Raw genomic sequence first — 21,893 nt, 5'->3', positions numbered from 1 at the left:
AGTAGAACAAGTGAAGAAAAAAACATGGAGTAGAACAAGTGAAGGGAAAAAAAAATGATTTTTTCAGTGCTAATGTTGCTCAAAATCACTGTTTGGTATCATGAACTAAAGGGTAAGAACAGTGAAGGTGGGACTAGACAAGCTCTCCAGAGCTGTCATATTTCAGAATGTGGTGACTTGTTGGTTGGCACAAGATCAGGTAGTCAGGAATGGAGTATCTAACCATTAGAAAACTTTAAAAACTTCACTAAAGAAAAAAAAAAGGTCTTTGGAAGTTATGATTAATACGAGGTTCTTAAGAGGAAAAGTATTTGTATTTACACTAGCAGCTGTCTGGCTGCATTTGGAGGGACAGGAACAGTCTACCCTACTTCTGTGAGAAAGCCAGGAGTGTTTCCTTCGTATGCAGTTGAAATAGCTCTCACTGTAAGCAGGAGCGCAGCTGCAAGGAACAGAGCACGATCTAATGACAGGGAGCTGCCTGGAGGTCAGGGCTCGGCAGTTCACTTCCCGGCTCCCCTGCTGACTCGCGGCGTGACCTTGAGCAGCGCGCTGCCCCGTGCCTCACTTTCACCCATGGACAGTCGGGAAACAAATCCTCGGTTTCCTTTGAGATTTATTTATGTGGAAGACAATGTACACAGGGAAGTAGTATTATTCCAGGTTGAAATGCCACACACCTAGTGAACACTCAACCTCCCTCGTATTATTTAATTTAAATACAGTTAGCTTATGTCAGGGTTTTTCCCATGTTTTCATTAGAGATATGAGATAATGAAGACCTTTTTTTCCCCTGAAATACAACTCTTTACAACTTATAATGCCATGTTGAAATGTTTTGTAAAGAATAGTCTTGTCTATGAGGACAGTACAACATGTTAGATCAGTTTTCATTTAATCATGTGTTTCATAATTAATGTACAAGATTATGTTCACTTTTTCTTTTTTTTTTTTTTTTTTTTTTTTTTTAAGTGGAGCTTGAATAACAGCATCATTTGCTGTGGTCTAATTACAAAACATCCTTGTTTTAGTAATAACTTTATTTATGAACATACTTTATGTGTCCCTCGTAAGTTATCTTTCGGCTGCTGCAGCAGTGAGCCAAAGAAGAAAAGTTGCTTTAAGCAAAAGCTGAAGGTTACCCCAACTGGAGACTTGAGCTATTTTTCACAATGTGGGTTTGCAATTTACCTAGATTGTGCGTTGTTGGTAAACTGGTTGTATGAAGAGGTGGCATAATGTTTCCTTCCCCTGCCTTCCCTGGAGAGAGGGAGAACTGCCCGACTGAGACAGTATCACTTAATATTCTACCTTGCTGGACTGGTGTGAGGAGTCATTCATTATTGTTTTTACAGTACTCAGTAAACAGGATTAAAACCTTTTATTTCCTGCAGAAATGGTAGGGCAGCACTGTGGCTACTGTGTCTCAGAAAACTGTAATCCTTTTCCATTTGCATTTCCAGCTCTGTAACCATGTTGCTGAGATATATCAGTCATTGCCTTTTCTAGATTCAGCAATTTAGAAAGCAGCTGTTATCTTATTCATTAAAAAGGGAAGAAATAAAAAGCAAAGGCAGTGACTCTCATGTTAAAGAGCTTCTATTTATTTATTTTTTCAAATTTGGTCTGCCAAAATTGCTTCCCTCTAGTGGCTTTCACCTAGTATTTCTAAACGTGAAAAAGTTGGTGCAATGCAGAAGTTTCTGAAGTTTTAAGCAAGACGTTTCTTTGAGGAAGTCTGTATTTAATAAAATTTAATTTCTTTTGGGGGTAATTAACCTGCAAAGCTCTAGGGACTTTCCAGCCATCAGAAACCCTATCCTAAAGCTCAGTTTAGCACAGACAGCTGCAGAACAAGTCTTAGCTTCTTAGCTAGCTATCCCAAACATTGTCTAGAGAGCTGCCATTCCTGCTGGTTGAATGCAAGGCCACTGCTGCAGAGACCGTACCAATCATGCTGAAATGTGTAAAACTAGCATTTAAGCCAAAATAATGACATAACCTTCTGAGCAGTGTATAATCCTAATAGGATTAAGCTTCAGCAAAGAGAAACATAAAAGATATAACCTAATAAAATCATAATCTATTCTGAATAAACTGTATTATACATGTTTGCTGAATGGATTATATAAATTTAATGAAATTATAGTGTCTTATAAGCAGGATACAATAAGTAGTAATGGCAGCTTTTCTATACACAATGCAAGAGAGTAAGAAAGAAAATGGGGATTATTAGAAAATGAGTTTAGTCAAAACAATTTAAAATCAAAAGGATAAAGATAAAAATAGAATAATAATTTCTTAAATGCTGGAACAATGAACTTAGTGCTTCTTTGAGTGTATTAGTTAAGATGAAAATAAGATATTCAGGGATCTCTAACTCAGAAGCATCCAGAAAAAATGCCTGTAGTTTTTAGAGGAAGAAGGAAGACTTGGGTGGACATGAGGTTAGAGAGAAATGACACAGCTGAAAAAAAAATGCAGAAGATTTGAGAAAATATAACGCTCTCTGAGCATCTGGTCAAATTTTTGTTGATACCTCTTTCTGTGTTTGTCCATTTCATCTCTTCATCTGATAGTGGTAGTGGATTCCATGCTGTTAACACTTCTGAGCCAGATGGCATATAGTCTCTCACGCTGAGATCATGCTGGAAATGTCATCTATGCAACGCAGCTGAGATATAGTCGTACTTCAAAATGAGTTTCTCAATTGTCGTCCACTTGGGCAACTTTGTTGTTGTTGTTGGGAGCATTTTACCCATGTGAAGCACAAAATGAAATATGCTTTTTTTTTTTTGCCTTTAAACATTAAAGCATTTCCAAATATTTTGATACTTTACCAAATTTCAGTTTAGTCTGTTGTAGTAAGAAATTATAAATGTCCTTATAGAAATTCTGACAGTATTAAGGAGACTACTTGTAAAACTACATTAGCACAACCACATTAGCTCTGTGAGAGCTGTGTGGCATGTGTTTGAAAACCATTACAAGAGGGGCAAGAATCATGTTAAGACAGAACGGTCTGAGACTTAGCCTCTCCAGTAAGTGTAGCGCAGTAAGGTGTTGGTGTTTTTCTGTGTAAAGTTGTGGAATGATGGAGAGAGAAAGGAAGAGGTGCATGCAATAGGCTTATATTATATGTTAGATTGTTTAATTTCATTTGCCGGCAATTGTGAATTCTAACAGAAACTGAAAGGCAATGCTATAAAAGTGACATTTTAGGCACCCACATCTGTTTTAGATTTCTGATTTCTTATTTAAGTTGCTCTAGTTTCCAGAAAAAAAAAAAAAAAAAAAAAAAAAGTGGCTTTCTGTCTGTCCAGGTAAAAACACATCTTGTGCTCCAACAGGCAGAATTTTACAGTACATCTCGCCTTTTGGAAACACAAGGTCTGTCTTTAACAGCTGTGTCCCCTTTCCACAGTTCCAACATAGGTACTTGAACACTTGGGCTCAAATGATTTAGTACCTATAAAAACTAGACCCAGGAGCCAAATAGATTTATTCTGCGTGCATAATAATTGCACAGTGGACTTTATTCTTTTCTGTATCTGTAAAATCTCATTGGTTTAAAGCCCTGTCCTTCCTTGGTTACATTTGGACAATCCTGGTGGGCTTCAGAGGAAAAGACTACAGGAGGTTATGTAGAAAGTGAAGGATATTTAAAACAGTCCCTGAACACATATTGTATGGTAAAGGATTATGCATGTTTTATAAGCTCTGGTTCATGTCATATGACTAAATCATGAAAATGAAGTTACATTTCCTAGTAAGGGCTTGGCTTCATGTATGACATCCTGGTTACAGGAACCTGCCCCCCACCGAAGGCTGTAAAGGGAGACATGAGTCATTGTTTTGGATGAGGATGATGCTAGATATTTATAAGGCTGTCCATCAGTGTGAAATATGTGCACTTACCAAATTTCTAATGGCTCCTCTGATAGAAATAAGTGTAATGTTTTACTGGTGGAGTTTAAGTTCTAATTTGTGTAAGTGAAAGAGAAGGAAGAAAAACATATTTCAAGATGCTTAACCATGAAACAACTCAGAGCAAAGTAGATGGCATTTGCATATAGTATTCCTTCGGCTTACTCTGATTTTGTTCCCTTGCCCATTACCTTTGTGCCTGTACGTTGTGTATTTGGTTTCTCACGCCACTGGCTTGTGATGCACAGGGGATGTGTTCCTTGTCTCTGTTGCAGTGGGCTATGATATCATGGAAATCTGCTCTGACAAACAGAACAGCCATGCACTGCAGTCAGTGTGGAAGAAGATTGCTCCCAAACTGATACGAGGGCTGAACTTTCTAGGGTGATGCTGCTCTTCTACCTCTGGCCTTTAAAATACAAGTCTTCTTCCTCATTTCTTGCAAGGGAGTAATGATTCTGTGTAACACACAATATTTCTTCAAGGTATTTGCACTTATATCTACTTAACTGTAAACTGAGTAATTAGACACACTACACTGACATGTATTTTAATACCTCAATGTTGTTGCTTCTTGCTTTTATGTCTTTGTTTCAGTCTTTCATTTGTCTGTAAGCATGAAGAGTTGTCTTTTTCTTATCTGAAGTCAGTAGCTTCTCTGGTACAAAGATTTAACAGTTGATTACATATTGTCCAGCTTCTGCTTGCTGTTCAAACTAACAAAGGTACAGAGAGAAGAGGACGAATGTCGAGAGTAAAAGCCATGTGCCTGTGAGTGCCAGTGGAGTGGCAGCGGACAAAAGAATCGGTAGCTTCATGAAGTCAAGAGTAGTTTATCTAGAATCTTGTACCAACAGATTGGTACAACAGATTAATAAACAGCTACTGTCCGTGGCTTTGTTCCATAAACATAGTATGTTTTCTATCAAAAATATCCTGTTGCTATTGCCTTACCTAGACTAGCTCATTGTATTGCAACTTCAGCTCATTGAGCTGCTTTTACAGGCTGCAGGATGTCCACATGTGTTATAGGATGCAGGATATCCACAGGTGCCTGGATATGGTCTAGTACACTGCAATCAGAACAAAGCATGGTCCCAAAACAGAGTCCAGTTAGGGCAGAGAGATAAAAATCTGACTTAAATTACTTCAGTTTCTTAAAACACACTCATCCTCATTGCTAAATCATGTAACACATTTTCATGTAGGATAATAATATAGAGATTGGAGGAACGAAAGCAAAAGTGGCACAAGGTGACGAGGAGTGGTAACATACTCTGGAGCTGTAAATCATATTCTGTTTGTTCAAAAAGGGAGTCAGACTGTGTTCTGTGTAACACAGATTGGAAAATTTGAATGTTACTTAATTTTCCATCCTTTTTTATTTCTTGCTGATTTTTTAAGTATTACGTGCATGTTTTATTCTGGCAGCCCTGCCTATTTGCTAGCCTACTCATATGCCTTATTTCATAGAGGGGTGCATGAAACACCTCATAAGTGCTGGCAATCTTTAAAAATGATATGTTGGAGGACAGTGAATTCTCCATTGTCAAAGAATATAGAGCAAAACGTACCTGTGAATAAGGCTGTGGGGGTACTTCCACAGCCTTTTCCAGTTCTCCTGCTCTGAGCTCTAAGGAATGCTTCTCATTGTGAGGTAGCCTGAAAGAAGAACAATCCACAGGCAATGAAATCCTAGATTCAGTGAATTTAGTAGGAGTTTTCTGCCTTGTTAAGAATGGTGACAGAATTTTTGCTGACCTTGGTTGTGCAGATATTTGTATATCTGCACTGTGGGGCTCCACAGCATGGGACAGAAGAGAGGCTGCATGGACTGAAGAAAGGTTTATGAGGAAATATGGTTTTGGTTGCTCAACCTGAAAGGCCTCTAAGAAGTCAGGGGGAATATAAGGAGGTTGTTGGCTGCTATCTTTCAGCAAGCATCTTGTGGAAGACAGCTGTACTGAAGCAATCCATTATTATCTTGTAGGAGACAGACATGTACAATTAGCTTACTTGATCCTAATTGTTCATAAGGTGCAGTAAAAAATAATTTTTTTCTGATACATAGTCTGAACAGATCTCACTGTTTGAGAAGCTTTCTTGGTTGCTTGGTTTCATCTTCTATTCATAGCTGTTTTCTCCTGCAGCATTTTAACAAGTTTTGTCTCTCCTCAGAGCTCTGTGTTACTAAAATACCTGTAGAAGGCTGTTTGCATTACTTGCCATTACATAACAAAGCTTAAAGGTACTGTAGTATCAAGCACAGTAGCATTTGCCCCTCTGGGCTTCAGTGGAAAAAATGGGGTCAGCAGGAAGTTAGTATTTTATACCCATGTCAGTGATTTGCTTGTTTTTCCATACTCTGCTTACAAGTTTCTGCCTCTTTATCACTGTTACATGGTGTAAGGAAGGTGTGGCTCTTTCCTGTCATGTTGCATTTGTCATTTTCTAATCACTGTTTTCCTTCAAACACTAGTTAGATGCAAAAATTGGAATATGTTCCTTCCGATGCACTCTTAGTACTTAAATTTCCAAGAAAAAAAAAAAAAAGTCACTTATTTGCTTAACATTTGGGACTGTTTCTTGTATAGATTGACCACCTGCAGATTCTCAAAGGAAGGTCCTTGTTTTGAAAATGCGATCCTAAATCTGAGGTAAGGTCAGGGTGCTTTTGAGCATGTGGCTAAAAAGGAGTTTCTTCTCCCTCGCTGTGAACTTTTTACATCTGTTATGCAACATTCACACTGAGGAGTATGTACTTTGGAAATTTGTTTCATATGATAAACTGCCATTAGCTACACAGAATCATAGGTTGAAAAAGACCTCCAAGATCATCTGGTCCCACCATCACTCTACTACCAACGTCACCCACTAAACTGTGTCCCTGAGCACCACGTCCAGCCTTTCCTTAAACACCCCCAGGGACGGTGACACCACCACTTCCCTGGGCAACCCGTGTCAATGCCTAACTGCTCTTTCTGAACAGAAACAAAAAGATATGTCCAACCTGAACCTCCCCTGGTGCAACTCGAGGCCATTCCCTCTAGTCCTGTCACTAGTAATCTCTGGGAAGAGGCCGACCCCCAGCTCCCCACACCTTCCTTTCAGGTATCTGTAGAGAGCAATAATGTCTCCCCTGAGCCTTCTGTGAGCATCCTATGCTTTCCTTATGCCAGACCCCCAAAGGATGTAAATTGTTGCTGACTGTGGCTGTTCAGATTATGCTGCTGAGAGTCAGGCAGCTCTGGCCATCCTCAGTCTAATCCTGAATGTTGATAGTTGTCAGATGAATTTTCTTGCACATTCTAGAAAGGAAAGAAAGTACTGTGATGCTTATACATACGCTGTTTGTGTGAATAGGCTGGAAATGTTGCTCCCTGAACACTGTAGGATTTTTTCACTGGCTCTGAATGTTCAACAATTCTCAATAAATATGTAATTTTCTCTTTCCTATATGTATTTTTATTTGTTAATCTTTTTGTAGAACGGTTTCTTTCATAGCTACTTGCTGAAGACTTTGGGTACTGTCTTTCCCTTTAGGAATTTTCAGTTATTCCCTATGATATCATTGTATTTTCCCTTGAAACAGTGTGTTCGTAAGAGGATAATGGGGAGAGAAGCTGTTCGTTTTATGATTGATTAGTGGATGTACGATTCCAATTCCCTTGGAAAGTGGGTGTGTGATTGTTTGAGTCTGTGTTACTTTGGAGAGCAACCATTTCAGGGAATCATAGTTAGAGCTGCAAACAATCTATTAGTCACTCGTTCAAGCCCTGCCAGTGTAATATTGTTCCCTGCAGTACATTATTGAATGTTTTGTCCAATATCAGTTTGAATGACTCAAGCAATGAGGCTTCCACCATTTCCTCTGAGAAACTATTTCATGGTCTGGTAGAACTCCCTGTTAGGAAATATTTCCTGGTACTCAGCCTAAACTTCTTTACACCCAGATTGATCTCATTACTGTTAGGTAGACTTTTTTTTTTTTTTTTTTTTCAGTCCTGTCTTGAATCTTTTTCCTTCTTTGGCATTCACACTCTTGAGCGAATAGTGTAGATGGTATCATATCTCCTCTTAAGTCAAGCAAATACATAATTAGTGCTTCTATTCCTTCTCTCCAAATAGGCCATCTGTCTGGTGGAAAACAGGGCTAAGGATGGGAAGAATTTTTTTCTACTAAGTGCTTCCTTCAAATAAATAACATGAAAAAGTGCATAAGGACTCTGCGATTATGTAGCTCCAAGGAGCCCCTACTTTGATTTAAAATGTTTTTCAGGAATTACGTAGAAAACATTAACTTTTCCAAAGTCATTTGAAGTTATACCTTTTTCTAGCTGAATACTCAGGTCCAACATTAGTAGTCTGTCACATTTCATAGCTTCAGGGAATGTTTTGTAAAGTTGCCGGTCTATGCTCTGTGCTATTTATCAAGCAAATTATATGGAGCTACAGCAGGGAGAGGGGAGGGCAATGGCAGCAGAATTGCAAGCAGCTCCTTTATTATGTTGATGACAGGATATTCAGGGGCCATTTGAACGTCTGTCGTTCACAGCTTTACAGCCAGAATTTATAAGTATTTGGGTTATATGAGGATTGTTGAGGAAGGGAATGTACTTTAAGCCATCCAACCATTTCGCTTCTCTGGATTTCTTTCTAGTAGTCAACATCTCTTTGGTATTTCCTTCCTTCCTCCCTCCTTTTTTCCTCCCCTATTCTGAATTAGTGTTCCCTAACCTGAGGTGTTTTCTTACAGTACTTATATTATAGTTCAAATTCTGCAAAGATACGTGCACTTAATAAATTGTATCTTGCAAAATCTGGGGATGTGCTATTTGTATTACTTACAGACTGCCTGCTTTTTAGTATGAGGCTCCCAGTCAGGCAAACGCTTAGATTTACAATTAGACTTTTACACTAGCACTCCAGGCTTGTTTTGAAAAAAACACCTAGTATGTATTTTAAGTGCATGTGTATGGTTTTTGATGAATCACTGTGCAGTTTGGGAACCAAGCCCGTGTTTTGTTAATTTCTTACCTGAGATTACCTGATGCATGTGGGTTTGTGACCCGGGCTTCAAGCTCTGGGAGTAAACAAACTCTGTGCACTTTTTCTGAACTGTACTAAAAAGGATGAGCAAGTTGATACGTCCTCAGGCAAGAGCATTCCTGAGCTAACTTACTACAATTTTACTAAGCTAATTAAGGAAGAAAAACACAGTATCAAGCTAAGACCAAGTCAAGTTTGAACCAAATCGGTGAGTTCAGGTGATTAAACTACCAATTTAATGCGAGAGATAATCTCACAGTGTTGCACACATAAACACACAAAAAAAGGAAGACAGGCAAATGGCAGACTGCCATCACGAAGTGAGAGCTTGGCTGACTCCTGCATTTTGCTCGTTGTGTCGCTGGTGACCCGAGCTGCAGTGACGGATCCGCCGGTGCCTGTGGCGCGTGCCGAGTCTCTCAGGAGGCCTCAGGCACGTTCTTCGCTCCTGGGCAGGGGGGTCTCCAGGTTTGGCTCCTGGAACGTGAGGAAGAACCACTTATCCTTTTTATTTCCTTTGTTTTAACAGGCAGCGTTTCTCGCTTTTTCTACCTGTGAGATGAAGGCTTTGGGGCCTAGCTTTATGGGGCGAAGCAGGGGTGATTGTTGTAGTACAGCCCCCGGGGAAGGTGGCACCTGGCTGAGGCACGGGTGGGCTTCACACCAGCAAAACAGTCCTTCCATTTGCACAGCTTTACACAGAAACGTGAAAAGCAAGGCATACGCAGAGCTATGCCAGGGTCTTCCAGCTGTAGTTATGGGCATGAAAACCACGAACAGCAAAATCAGGTTTCTTTTAATTGTACTAACTACCTACTTAGTGTATTTCCCCTGCACTGGCATCCTGATCCGAGTGTTTATTTCAGTGTGCTCAGAATGTGAACCTTTTGGACAAACAATTGGAAAACTGGTTTAGGTGAATACAGTACTTACCCAGATAACTTCCAGCCTGGAAGCACAAGGGACCTTTATGTTTCATGTGAACAAATTCTACTCATCTTGAAGCAAGGGATGTTTCCCTATTCCCCATGTCAGTTCTGAGGTGCTATTCCTCACCTGTACCTGATTCTGCCTCTGCTTTCAGCCAAAGTCTGGTGTTTCCACTGTTGAAGATGTGTTCCCATTTCTATGCAGGTTATCCAGGCTGTCTTCTTCGGGATCTGTGTATTGACCGACCTTTCCAGTCTTCTCACTAAAGGAAATGACAGTCAAGAACAAGAAAGGCAGCTGAAAAAACTCATTTCCCTCCGTGACTGGATGATGGCTGTTCTGGCTTTCCCCATCGGAGTGGTAAGTGTGGTGTTAATCTGTGCTCATCTTCACAGACTGGATGAGTGGTGGTGTTTGCTGGTTGTCTTTTGCCTGGAAGGCTTGTGCATCTCTTCACATGAGACTACAGAGAAAGAGAATCATGGTAGAGGTGATTTTACTACACTGTACTTATCACAGGTGTAAGAGAACACTGATGTTGCTGAAATTATTTTTGGTTCATTAAATAATAAAAGTTTTTAAAATAGGAAGTAGATTGTAGAAGTCATTTCAAATGTGAATTCTACCAGTGGGTTCTTGGAATCAGTCTGGGCTTCTTCTGCACCTCGTGTCATCATCAGTTGTAAAGGAAGTGCTGACTGACATGTCTTACACCGTAACGACCTGACTGGAGCTCCCAGGCTGTGTGCTGTTCTGTCATGGAGAAGAAGGGAAGCTAAAATCCAGGTTGATCCGTGTTAATCCCATGGGGGATTTGGAGCTGACAGAAGAAATGGGGTAGGAAAAAAGGAGTTAGTCAGTAATGTAAAAAAAGGCACGCAGAAGGTATTGAATAATTTGGTTTTTAGATGTCTTTTTCAAAAGAAAACTATTCTTTGGATTGGATTCCGCTCCACTGGGACACTGCACTTCCCTTTTAGTGGCAAAAGGTGCTCATTGTCTTGAGGTGCTTCATACCACACACTGAAAATGTCTGAAAATCCAGAATTTCATGTTTTTATGCGGAAGCATAAAAAGCTGTCTCAGATTAGTTCCAAGTTTAGGCTACATTAAAAGAAAGGAGAACCTTTCATGAAAGTACCGCTTTTACTATAATTTGGGATGAAACTTTATTTCTGATTTCTAATTTCGATATAGAGTAGTTCAAAATACGTTCACTTTTTTTCACTGTAGAACTACTAGAAAACTTTCTCAAAGTTTGTACTGTTTCAATGAACACTCATTTTCAATTAACAGCACTTAACCCAACTTATCCATATATCATTTATAGTTTGATATATTCAGAGATGCTTCATTAGATGTGATTCTCAGTAATGTGAGATTTCACAATATAAGAAATAAAGAATGCTTTTTCAAAGTTAGAAAATGCAAAGTGAAGGTGAAGGTGTTTCCTTTATAAATACCCACTTGGTAGCCTTCACTTACTGCACTTGCTGGCCTAGCTCTTGGGAGCTGCCACAGTTCATGTTGGGGTAGGAAACTGCAGTTTTCCAGCCGTGATAGAGGAATCGGTATCAACTAATACATTAAAAAAAAATAAATCTCTGAATAAGCAGGCTTGCAAATAGGTATTTTATGTGTGCAGAGATATATATGTTACATGTGTATTTTTAGGGAGTTTGGGAATTGTGAAGTAGTTGTGACTGTGATCGGCAGCAGCTCATTTTCCTACCATGTTGATACTAGAAGTGAAGAAAGAGAACAATATAACATTACTTGTCTTTATTTAAAGAGTTTAAGTGCCTTTTTCAATATACAAGTGTAAGCATCAAAACAATCTACAAGGATTCTCTCCTGCCTCTGTTTTAGCTCTGTTCTGATGTTGGTGTACTTTTCCTCTCTTGCAGTGTTTCTGACCTTGAAACTTTCAAGATCTTGGAGAATATTAGATTCGTGCTGGCTTGGCAATTCAGAGAGCAATTTCAGCTGCAAGTTTTGCAGGTTTCTTTCATGCAGTGTTTTGCTTGCCACTAGTAAGCAAGGAATCCCCTCTAGTCATCCCCTGCTCTAGACGTACTGCTGCAAAACTTACACAGTTCCCAAGGGACATTTTGCATACCTGGAGCTAGCTTGTTTTTCAGTGGTTGTGTGCAGAAATAACTTTTTGCACACACACAAGAAAAAAATCCAGAAAATAATAAGGAATGGCCATGCTCATTGAACAGATGCTCTTAATTCCTAAATGTAATGTTTCAGTGGGGAGGTGGAACAACTGTTGACCACATATTCTTTCAATTTACTTCCAATAAAGAAAGCCTAAAAAGGTTGTTTTTATTGTTGCTTCTTCTCCTGGCTACTGGGAGACAAACAGCAGAGCTTTGGAAGGTAGCACTGGTCTCATTGCCCTGCCTCAGGCTTACATGTGTAACCCACACCAAGGCAGCTCCTTCCCAAAACCTGACACTCTCTGACAGCCATCACCGCATTGCAGCTACCATGTGCCCAAGCACTAGGCAGTGCCTGTGGGACAGCAGACCCGCCACAGGCTGGCACCACTTTTCTTTAATGTGGTTACGAGTAGGAAGGGTTTGCCTGAAAGTAGCGAATGTGTAATGCTGGTTTTGCTCTTTTAAAGACCTATTTATGTGCAAGAAAATACCCAGTGAAATTCTGATATGCCAGGGGTGCTTGTTAGGAGGAAGTTATTAAAAAACACAGTGTCTGCAGGAAAAAAGTTAAAGTTCCCTTATTTCCCATATTCTCTTAACAGCTTCCTCACTCCAAAAAATAAAATAAAAAAAGAACAATGTAAGCTTAAATGCAGATTTTTTTATTTTTTGAGTCTCACCCACGTAGCTCTCCATGGAGCTTCTCAGCGCTTTCCAGTAGCGGCACGAGGGAATATTCACACAGAAAAATTGAACAGATGTGAATAAAATCCTTGTTGGGTTTCTGATGTAACAGTACAGAGGCCATGCTTAAATACTTGTCAGTTACCTTAACATCTAAATTATTTTTATTGCTCAGTGTTTTGCACAGGGCATATTTAGGGAATAATGCAAATACTAGGGGAACATTTTAAAGCCCACTAACTGTAGTTTTTCAAGAGCTATTCAACACATTTTTTTCTTTATTTCCTGCTTACTGAAGCCCTTGAGACAACTTACTCTGAAATATAGATGAGAAAAGGGGTTTCCACTCCCAAGTCAAACAATGATGTGTGAAAAAACACGTAACAAACTACAGCATTTCATTTTTAGTACTTCCTTAAAAAGTGTAACATGTAAACCACCTGGGAAGTCTGACCACCAACCTCCTCCCACCTTCCAAAGGAAGGGAAAGAACCAGCCCAAGGGCAAACAAACTCCTTGGGTGGCTTTGCAACAAATCAAATCTTGCAAAATCTTTGCAGCAAATCAAATTTCTCCAGTGTTGTGCTATGCATTGCATATCTCCAGGGGCTCCGATAAAACTGAGAGTTGCCAACCTGCTATTAGGTTTAGGAGCATCAAGCAATAAACATGAACCTCTTTGAAGGACCTAATGACTACTGTTTACCTATTGTTGTTCCTTTTAGAATAGATTTTAAGTGAATCAAATCAGAAATCATCAGACCAATTTTCTGCGCAGCAAAGTGTTATTCCATGAGAAGTCTCTGGGCAACACTTCCTGTCCCTTTTTAAGGTTCCTATAAGGCTGGGATACTATTCAAATGCCTAAGAGATGACGAAGCATCCAATCAAAAAAAAAAGGTTGTGATAGGCATTTTAGAGGCTTACTACCAATTATTGTCTGTACTGGGTATGCCTACCACCCCTTTATCATCCTGAAGGAGATTTGTGTTGGGAATAGTTTATACTATTAAAGAAATGTAAGGCAAGCGTAAAAATCAAAGCCTATACTAGTGTTTTAAACTATCCCTACTCTTTTCTATTTGTTTGTCATAGATTAAGGAAGTTTCCAAGTTTCTGTTGCTACTTAGTGTTTTGTGTAAACTGCATATGGCTTTATCGATGGTTATTGTGATTCATTTGTACTGTACAAGAAGAGAAAGAGATAGAACGGGCATTTCTAGGTGTTTAAGACCATGGCTAATAGAAATAGAACAAAGAAACAAAATGGATATTGTCACATATTAGAAGAGCAATTGCTGTCTAGAAAATCACAGACTGTACATTATTATGTAGCTTTAATAGCTCAGTTTGGGCCTGAGTCTAAACTGGCAAGAATGATCTCATTTGCATAAATTATACTTTTATGCTTTTAAAAAGCTGTGATGCTAAAGACAGAAAGCCAGGCATGCTTCCGTATCTCTTGTTTCTCTGTGGTATTTTAAGAAGGCGCTAGTGCAGTCAAAAGGAAAGCTGATCACCCTTCTTCTGTTGACAATTAATAATGGTGATTAGGGACCTTATCCCAAGGAAAGATGTGTAGGCATTTGCTGCAGTCCCCTACTTGCCTTGGTATTTTACTGGACTACAAAACACTTTTATTGATTCTGCCATGCTGAAATCTCTATTCCAGATTCTGCCCTCATTGGTGGTGAGATAGCAACTGGTGCGGGAAGCATGAGCAAGCAGTGCAGCTGACTGCTGAACTCTCTTTTCCAAGGAGAGCCCTCCCTGGTTTTCAGTTCACACTCTTTGTGATTTCTTTCATTGGCCCTTTTCAAACTCGGTTGGTGTGATTCTGTGCTAGCGCTAGGTCCCACATAAAGCCAGCAGTACCATGCCAGTTTGCACTTCTGGCAGTCTGCTTTTAATAACAATTCACTTCTATATGTAATGCCTTTAACCCTCAACGATGCTCCCAAGTGATATATTTATACTTGCACTTAACCACAGCTGTCTTGGGAGACAGCCAGAAAACTTACCTTTAACTGCACAACGTGTACTTAGATGTAATTTTGTCAAGGTCAGAGTATTTTTGGTTTTTTGTTTTTTGTTTTGTTTTTTTTACTTTGTCATGAAGCCATCCAGGAAATGAGTGAACCTAACTGTGCAGCCCAGCCAAAACCAAAAATACATAGTGCAGGAAAATAAAGATCCACTGGGTTCATTCTTGTTTTGCATAACATTTCTTGGTTGGGCTCATCTAAAACAGCAAATTATGCAATTCGTTTCATTGGCTTCCCCCTCTTAGTTCCTTTTTTGCTTCCATTCACAGTATTTTGATAAAGCTACTTGTTTTCCTTTTTGACTCACCAACCATTTCCCAGCTTGTCCTCTAAAATTGCTCATGTGGCAGTGCCACATGTTCTCATGTCCTTCTCTGAAACTTCAGAGACAGAAAACAAAAGCTTAAAGAGAATCTCCTTAAATGGGAAAACAGAGTTTTGTTTTCAGCCTTATTTGTTGTTTCCTCTGCCGTGTATTTATTCAGCGATACTCTAGATGTCTGTGACGGTAGCGACTCCGTATTTTCAAACATTTTCAAAGGTTTGCTTGCAAATTTGAGGTTCCCTTTGGACTGTAATGATCCTAGATAGGAAAAGTAGCAAAAGAGGGACTCTTCTGTTCTTTTATGTTGCTTAACCATATATTGTTTAACCAAGTTATCAGTGTCTTCAAAAAGTTGGCAGTCTTAGGATACTTCTGTGCAAAGAAGTGTAAAAGCAATTGCTGGGGTCTGTTTTCCTCCAATTCCAGACCTCTAGTTTGTGTGAAGAGGAGGTGAAAGAGTGACATTTGTGCCATTTTGGCTTGGGAACAAAAGAAAATCAAAGTACAGGACTCCCAGAAATAATCGTTGTCTGCTGCCTCTGAGCAGCCTGTTCAGCTTGGCATTTGAGGGCAGTACCTCAAATCTCAAAAAGACTCTGGCCCTAACAGCAATGAACCATGCCACAAGGAAGATGGGATTATAAGCCTGGGAGATGCAATTCTGAGCCTTACATAGGCAGCGGAAAGAAGCAGCTCCTTGCAGTGGCCTCGTAGTGCATGGCCGTGTGTGACCTTGGCAAAGCCCAGCTCAGATGACGTTTTACCAGTAGCAGAGGTGGTTCTAAAGTAGCAGACCAAGAGCTGCTTATTAATCAAAGAACAAATTCAGAAGCAGCCAAAGGATCTCAATAGGAAGTCCTCATTAATAACTTTTTTTTTTATCCAAATTGTTCATTTTTGTAGTTCATTCTAGTTCACAGTTCAACAGCTCGTTTTTGGGATTCATTTTACACAAATGAGCAAATCGTAAAGAAAGGCAAGGTGAACCATCCAGACACTGGGAGCGATCTTCCCCAGGGCGCTGTGTTGTCTTGTGTCTGGCCATCCTCTGGGACAGGTTGGTTCTGTAACTCTCTGGGCTTTGCGCACTTCCCTTACCTTATGTCTACCTTGCGATAGTGCTTCGCCAAGCAGCGTTTGCCGTCTGTACCTCCAGATGGCTGCAACCAGCTAGGTTGATCTCGTTCCATCCATTGGCTGACTTTGGTAAAGGGACAGATGGCACATCCCCTCTTTTCCTATCTTTACCTCCATGGCAAAGTCAATTGTTTTATGCTGCTCCACACAGAAATCGCAGAGCGAAACATGCCAGCTATGTTGTGTTCCGTGCAATGAGGTTCAGTGTAGTTCTGGGTGATTGTCCTGGCTGTGAGACTCCTTTGGAAAAAAGCATTATCTAATCATGTTCTTCATGCACCTGAATCTCCGTGAGGTTTTATGTCTCTGTTGGTCTTAGCAGGTTCTCAGAGACCCACGGTAATAATGCATGACTTCTAGGAAGCCTATAGAGAAGAGGATACTTTGCTTCCATTTTCCCCGCTGTTCAGCTATTCCTATCTTGGCACTCATGTGTCAGCAGGTGTGTAAAGAGCTGGGCTGTGCCAATGCCAGACGAGAGACTTCTTGTGGGGTACTTTACACTCGCAATATTTTTCGGGCCGTCCATCATACCCTGTTTTTTATTCCTGGCCTCTGTGTACTAGTCAAATGGTCTCCGAGCTTATTCCGAGCAGGCACTGATAGCTGTCGTAACAGATGGGCGAGTGTGCTGGAAACCAAGAAACTATGTACTGTATGCACGCCGGGGGAACAGCGTACAGTGTTGGATCACTCACATAGCTGCCTGGCCGAGGCGTGTGTTTCTGAGCTAGAACAAGGTGCCGTCGATAAACCATAACCTCAGTTTTAGCTTCCCAGACTCAGAAGCACATGAAAACAACTTACATGTATACCTACACTGTCACACATACTCGTAATTTGCTGGCCTCGCTGTGCTCACCCCATGTTTCTTGCACTTTCTCTCTTCTTCTCCTCCAAGTTTACTCCTAATCCATCTAAGTAAGATCATGGGCCAAATCGGTTCAGATGTAAATGAGTATTTCTCTGCTGATTTCAGTGGAAGTCCTATCTGTTGTCTCTCAAACCTGGAACTTGGACATGTTGCTACAGTGTAGAGGTCCCCTCCAAATTGTCCCTGAAAAGCGCCTGGCCTAGGTATTGTTTTTTACTGCTGTAAGCAATAAGCCTTTTGTTACTACAGAACTAAGAGCTCAAATTCAAGGTAAAAAAGCAATTGTGTTTTAATTAGAAGACTACAGATTCTGTGCTTTCCCCAGCTAAGGTAATCTAAAACTCTTATTTTTGTAATTTTCTGTGGTTTTATATTGTCTTTGCTTTTCAGACATCAGATTATCTTTAATGAATTAGTGACAATTTGGCAAATGTTGAGCCTAGCACAAACTTTGTCTGAGCCATCTGTCCTGCCCTCAGTTTAGAGGAAATAATGGTCTTTCTTTGGGCTCCTAGTAAATAGTCTCTGACAAGAGCTAGGGCAAAATTTGTGCTGACAAGTGAGGGGAATACTGGAACTCTTCTCTGTGCATCCCAGTCCGCGAATTGTGTGCAGGCTGCCTGAAGTGTTAATGGTTTTTTTAATAATGCTATTTTGATGGCTGACATTAAAAAGTGCTAAGATGAGTTTATAGACTTCCGTTCAGGGATGAATGCTTCATACTTATACGTTTTATGAATTCCAAGTGATATTTTGTCTGATTTTCCATTTGTTTGCTGTCCCATTAGTGGTGGAACATTATTTATGCACCACATCTGCTACTAAAGTACAGTACTCCGTTGTAATTTGGCCACAGGCACATAAGTCAAAAGAAGAGATTTTTTTTTCCAGGCTGAAAGTCAAAAAAAAAAAAAAAAGAAAAATTGGAACAGTGAATGCAAAGAATAATCCAGGTTCACATTATTGATTAAAGCAAGATTGGGTTGAAGAACAATTGTATCTATACCTGTCCATAGTTCATTTGCTAAATGCCTCACTTTGCAATCTAGAATATGTAGCTAATTGCTCAGAAACATTTATTTAATTGTCTCTCTTTTTTTTTTTTTTTTCTTAGTTTGTTGTGACGATGTTTTGGAGCATCTATATCTATGACAGAGAACTGGTTTACCCAAAGCTGCTTGATAATTTTATACCAGCATGGCTGAATCATGGAATGGTGAGTAAAGTGATACAAATGCTTCCTTGTGTGAATAAAAGTCTAAGATTCCATGTGTATGACTCCGTGTACACTTAGCAATAATCTTACTTTCTAATTTTTGAAGTATACCACACTTGTATATCAGAACCTGTATCAGAGTATTTTTTTAAAATGTGGAATTACATGCATTAAGGCAAAGGTGTAGTAGTTTTAAAATTGCTGAATCTGTACTCATAGAAGTAGTTTATTTGAAGAAATTTGAACTTTCCATCCCTATCTGGTATGTCAAGGAGGACATTATTTCTCTCAACTGTATGTTTAAATGGTAAGGGCTACATTTTTCCAACAGGTGCTTACTACATTTTATGCAGTATTTGGAGTTGAAAGATGCAATGTTTGCTTCTCTTGCTGTGTTGGTGCAAAATATTTCTTTATTATTTTGTTTTCCATAGCAAGCCATGGCAATCCACTTGGCACTGTTGTTCATCAGTAGATGACAACAGAGCTTATCCTTCAGCACATCTGCAGCAGATCAAGATTTGTCCACTGCTGTTGACTTTGATAAATTGCTCCTTTGTGGAGTGGGGCTGATGGCATTGCTATTTATTCATTCCCTAAATTGTTTGTGTTAAAGGAGCAGTATGAGAGTTCCTACTGATAAGAGGAGCATCAGCTTCTGCTAGGTACTGTAATTTTTTATGATGTTGTGAGAAAAACAGCGTGATGATGTGTATGTGTAGAGCTGAGCAAAGAGACTGGTGAATCTTACTGTGTTTGTTTGGACTGTCCTCCTTTGAGTTTTGAGGTCACAAACCGAACACTTGTAAGCACTACCAAGCCATACGTACATTTTTTCCAACACTACATCAGTGCCAACTCCGATGACGCTTCTTCCAGGTGACATTGCACATAGTGAAAGTGCCTGACCTGTAACATTTTTCGTGAAAGTGAAGCGTTTGACAACAAGTGGTCCTGTGTATTCAGGAAGTCTCTTCTTTGCCATATCTAAAAGGCAATTCAAGTTCCTGTTTCTTTGTTAGAAGTATATACTTACTGATAGATTTGAAGAAGTCTTCTGTTTGTAATTTTTGGACACACTAGCATTTGCTGAAATGAATTGCGTGCATTCATCTTAGACATCTTTATTTTCAGCTTGGAACATTATAGAAGGCATTTTTGACAGTCCTTTGTAAAGGAATCGTTTGCTGTGTCGGTCTCCATTTATCCAAGTGTTCTTCAGCTCGGTCACAGGGAAGGCTCATGACTGTTGGGCTTTTCACCACCTTTCAGTCTAATTCTTGTTGATGCTTTAGCCATCAATTTATCTTCACCAGCTTTCATAATAATTAATTCTGATGCATTGCCCATCATAATACGGTGGGGTTTGGGGGATGAGGATGGAGATTCTGGGGAGAAATTGATCTTCATAAACTACCTTGAGAATGCTGGCCTCATTTATTAGCGGAGTTACAACTTTGACATGGTGGCTTTTAGAGAACATGATAAAGGTCCCCTTGCAAAAGGGTAGGACCTCTAGCAACAGAGTTTCAGAAAAGTCGAAGTCCACAGCTATTGTTTTCTACCGAAGTAAACATTTATTCTCATCTTTTCTTGTACATTTTGACAGCAGCTGTGCACGCTTGGTGATAATTTTTCTGAACTCAAGAGTGGCTGTGCTGGAGCCTAACCTTGCACAACAAAACTTACAGAAGAGATTCATTACCCTTGGCAGAATGAAATCAGACTGGAAGAGTTGGGTCCTTCTGTTACTACATTGTTGATGATGAGTTCCTGTTCTCCGTGAACATTCCCTACAGTACCTGGTGCGGCTCCTAATGATTTGAGTTTAAATGCTAATTTTACCTGTAAACAGTCTGTTCAGGTTTTTTCCTACTGTTTTCCCTAAGCACGTGCTTAGAAAACATAGCCACAAAAAGTGGAAAAATTCAACAAAAATGGTAAGGTCTTCCATGGTGAGAAGACTCCCTACTTTAAATGAAAAATCATTTTTTTCAGAAGTTTCTGACGTGTATTATAACTAGCTGTAACAAGTTGCTCAACCGTCAACATCAGCCTGCAAAATTCACAAGGTGAAAAGGAAAGATAAGTCATAAAACCTGTGGCTCTAATAACAGCAATCATTCTCAACAGTAATATGGACATACATCAAATACTGTGGAGTATTCATACTTTAAAACCATTTTAGGGTGACTGTCTTTAAGACTGTATGAAGAATTGTTCGAAGGGCTGGCCTGATTGAGTGCACTGGCCCAAGCAGAAGTACTCTGTGCAGCACTGTATGCTGCTTTGTTAGTTCACAGTAATTAGTTTTCTTCACCCTTTTTCCTTCTGCCACCTTTGCATCCATTCTCTGCAGTTAGAACTTTGTATATAATTAAGGGAAATGAGCCCCAGGGCTATGCAATCCCATTACCAATTCACTCTTAATATTACTCTTAATATTGTTTATAAAGTTTTGTAGAAACAGAAGAAGACTCAAAGGCTCATCACAGTACACAAATGTCAAATCACAAACGATTTACCAGACTATGAAAATTGTCTTTGGTTTTAAGAACGATGTTTCTATTACATATATGTTACAATCGTTAAAAATACAATTCTTGTCTACAGAAGATCTGTGTAGTTGGTGGCACATTGTGGTACCAGATGGTACCCCATACATACAGATTCGTACACTTGTGAAAGGCATGACTAATAGAGTTGTACCGTTCCATAAAGCTCATATATTTCACCACCTCAGTCAGTTGATTCATTCATAACCAATGGTATCACTAAGGCTTGAGAAATCATGGGGGGAGCAAGGGCAGGGTTGCTGTTGCTTTTAGCAGAGCAAGGACTTCATCTGTGTTTATTACGCGAAGGACCACATCTGAATAGCTGATGTTAAGCTTCTCTCAGTAGGAATAATCTACCTCTGTAAAGACGAATATTGAAGAGTAAGGCTACATCTAAGCCTGGGTCTGTTTCTGAAGTGTCACGTTCACTTCCTGTATTTATTAGGTATTATGCAGATGAATTAATCTTTGCTGGCTACCATTTTAGCTGCAAAATTACTGAACTTTTCCGTCAAAGATGCTGTTCATGTTCTTGAGACTGCCCTGCACTGTGGATCCACATCAACCCCATATTCCATAGGTGTATTTTCTATGAGAAATATTATTTCCCTTTTCCGATGGCCATCTATGTGATCTGTAACAGTGTTGGGCATTTTTAATCAAAGGCTAACCTTCAGTGCTTTATACTGGTATGTCACAGTAACAGAATTCATATCTGTTCATTTGTTTTACCCTTTTGTGTTGGGACTGGGTAGGATGATGCACGGAGAGCATCTGCTTCCAAAAGTGATATTCTCTTCGATATTAGCACAGACTATAAAACTAGAGGTTGCCCTTATTCTAACTGATGCCCACATAAACAGATCTGTAGTCTGAATTAATTTAAGCTTGAGCACTGTTGATTTTGAGCCAGGTTACATGGCAGGATTGCATACAGTATTTATCCAAGTTAGCATACCATTTCAGCAAGAGTCCTTCTG

General features: G+C 39.7%; 1 protein-coding gene across 1 annotated transcript in view; it reads left to right on the top strand.

Moving 5' to 3' along the window:
* Positions 1-21,893, top strand: part of AIG1 (androgen induced 1) — a 122,550-nt gene that overhangs the window by 26,820 nt on the left and 73,837 nt on the right. Inside the window, exons 2-3 of the mRNA XM_082758197.1 lie at positions 10,111-10,266; positions 18,254-18,355. Of these exons, the coding sequence (XP_082614323.1) occupies positions 10,111-10,266; positions 18,254-18,355 (258 nt within the window). The remainder of the gene's footprint in view (positions 1-10,110; positions 10,267-18,253; positions 18,356-21,893) is intronic.

This window comes from Aythya marila, assembly GCF_965140915.1.
Source record: "Aythya marila genome assembly, chromosome: 3".
In the NCBI taxonomy this organism is placed as follows: Eukaryota; Metazoa; Chordata; class Aves; order Anseriformes; family Anatidae; genus Aythya; species Aythya marila.
Note: the sequence above shows the minus strand (reverse complement) of the source record. Positions and strands in the feature narration are given on the sequence as shown.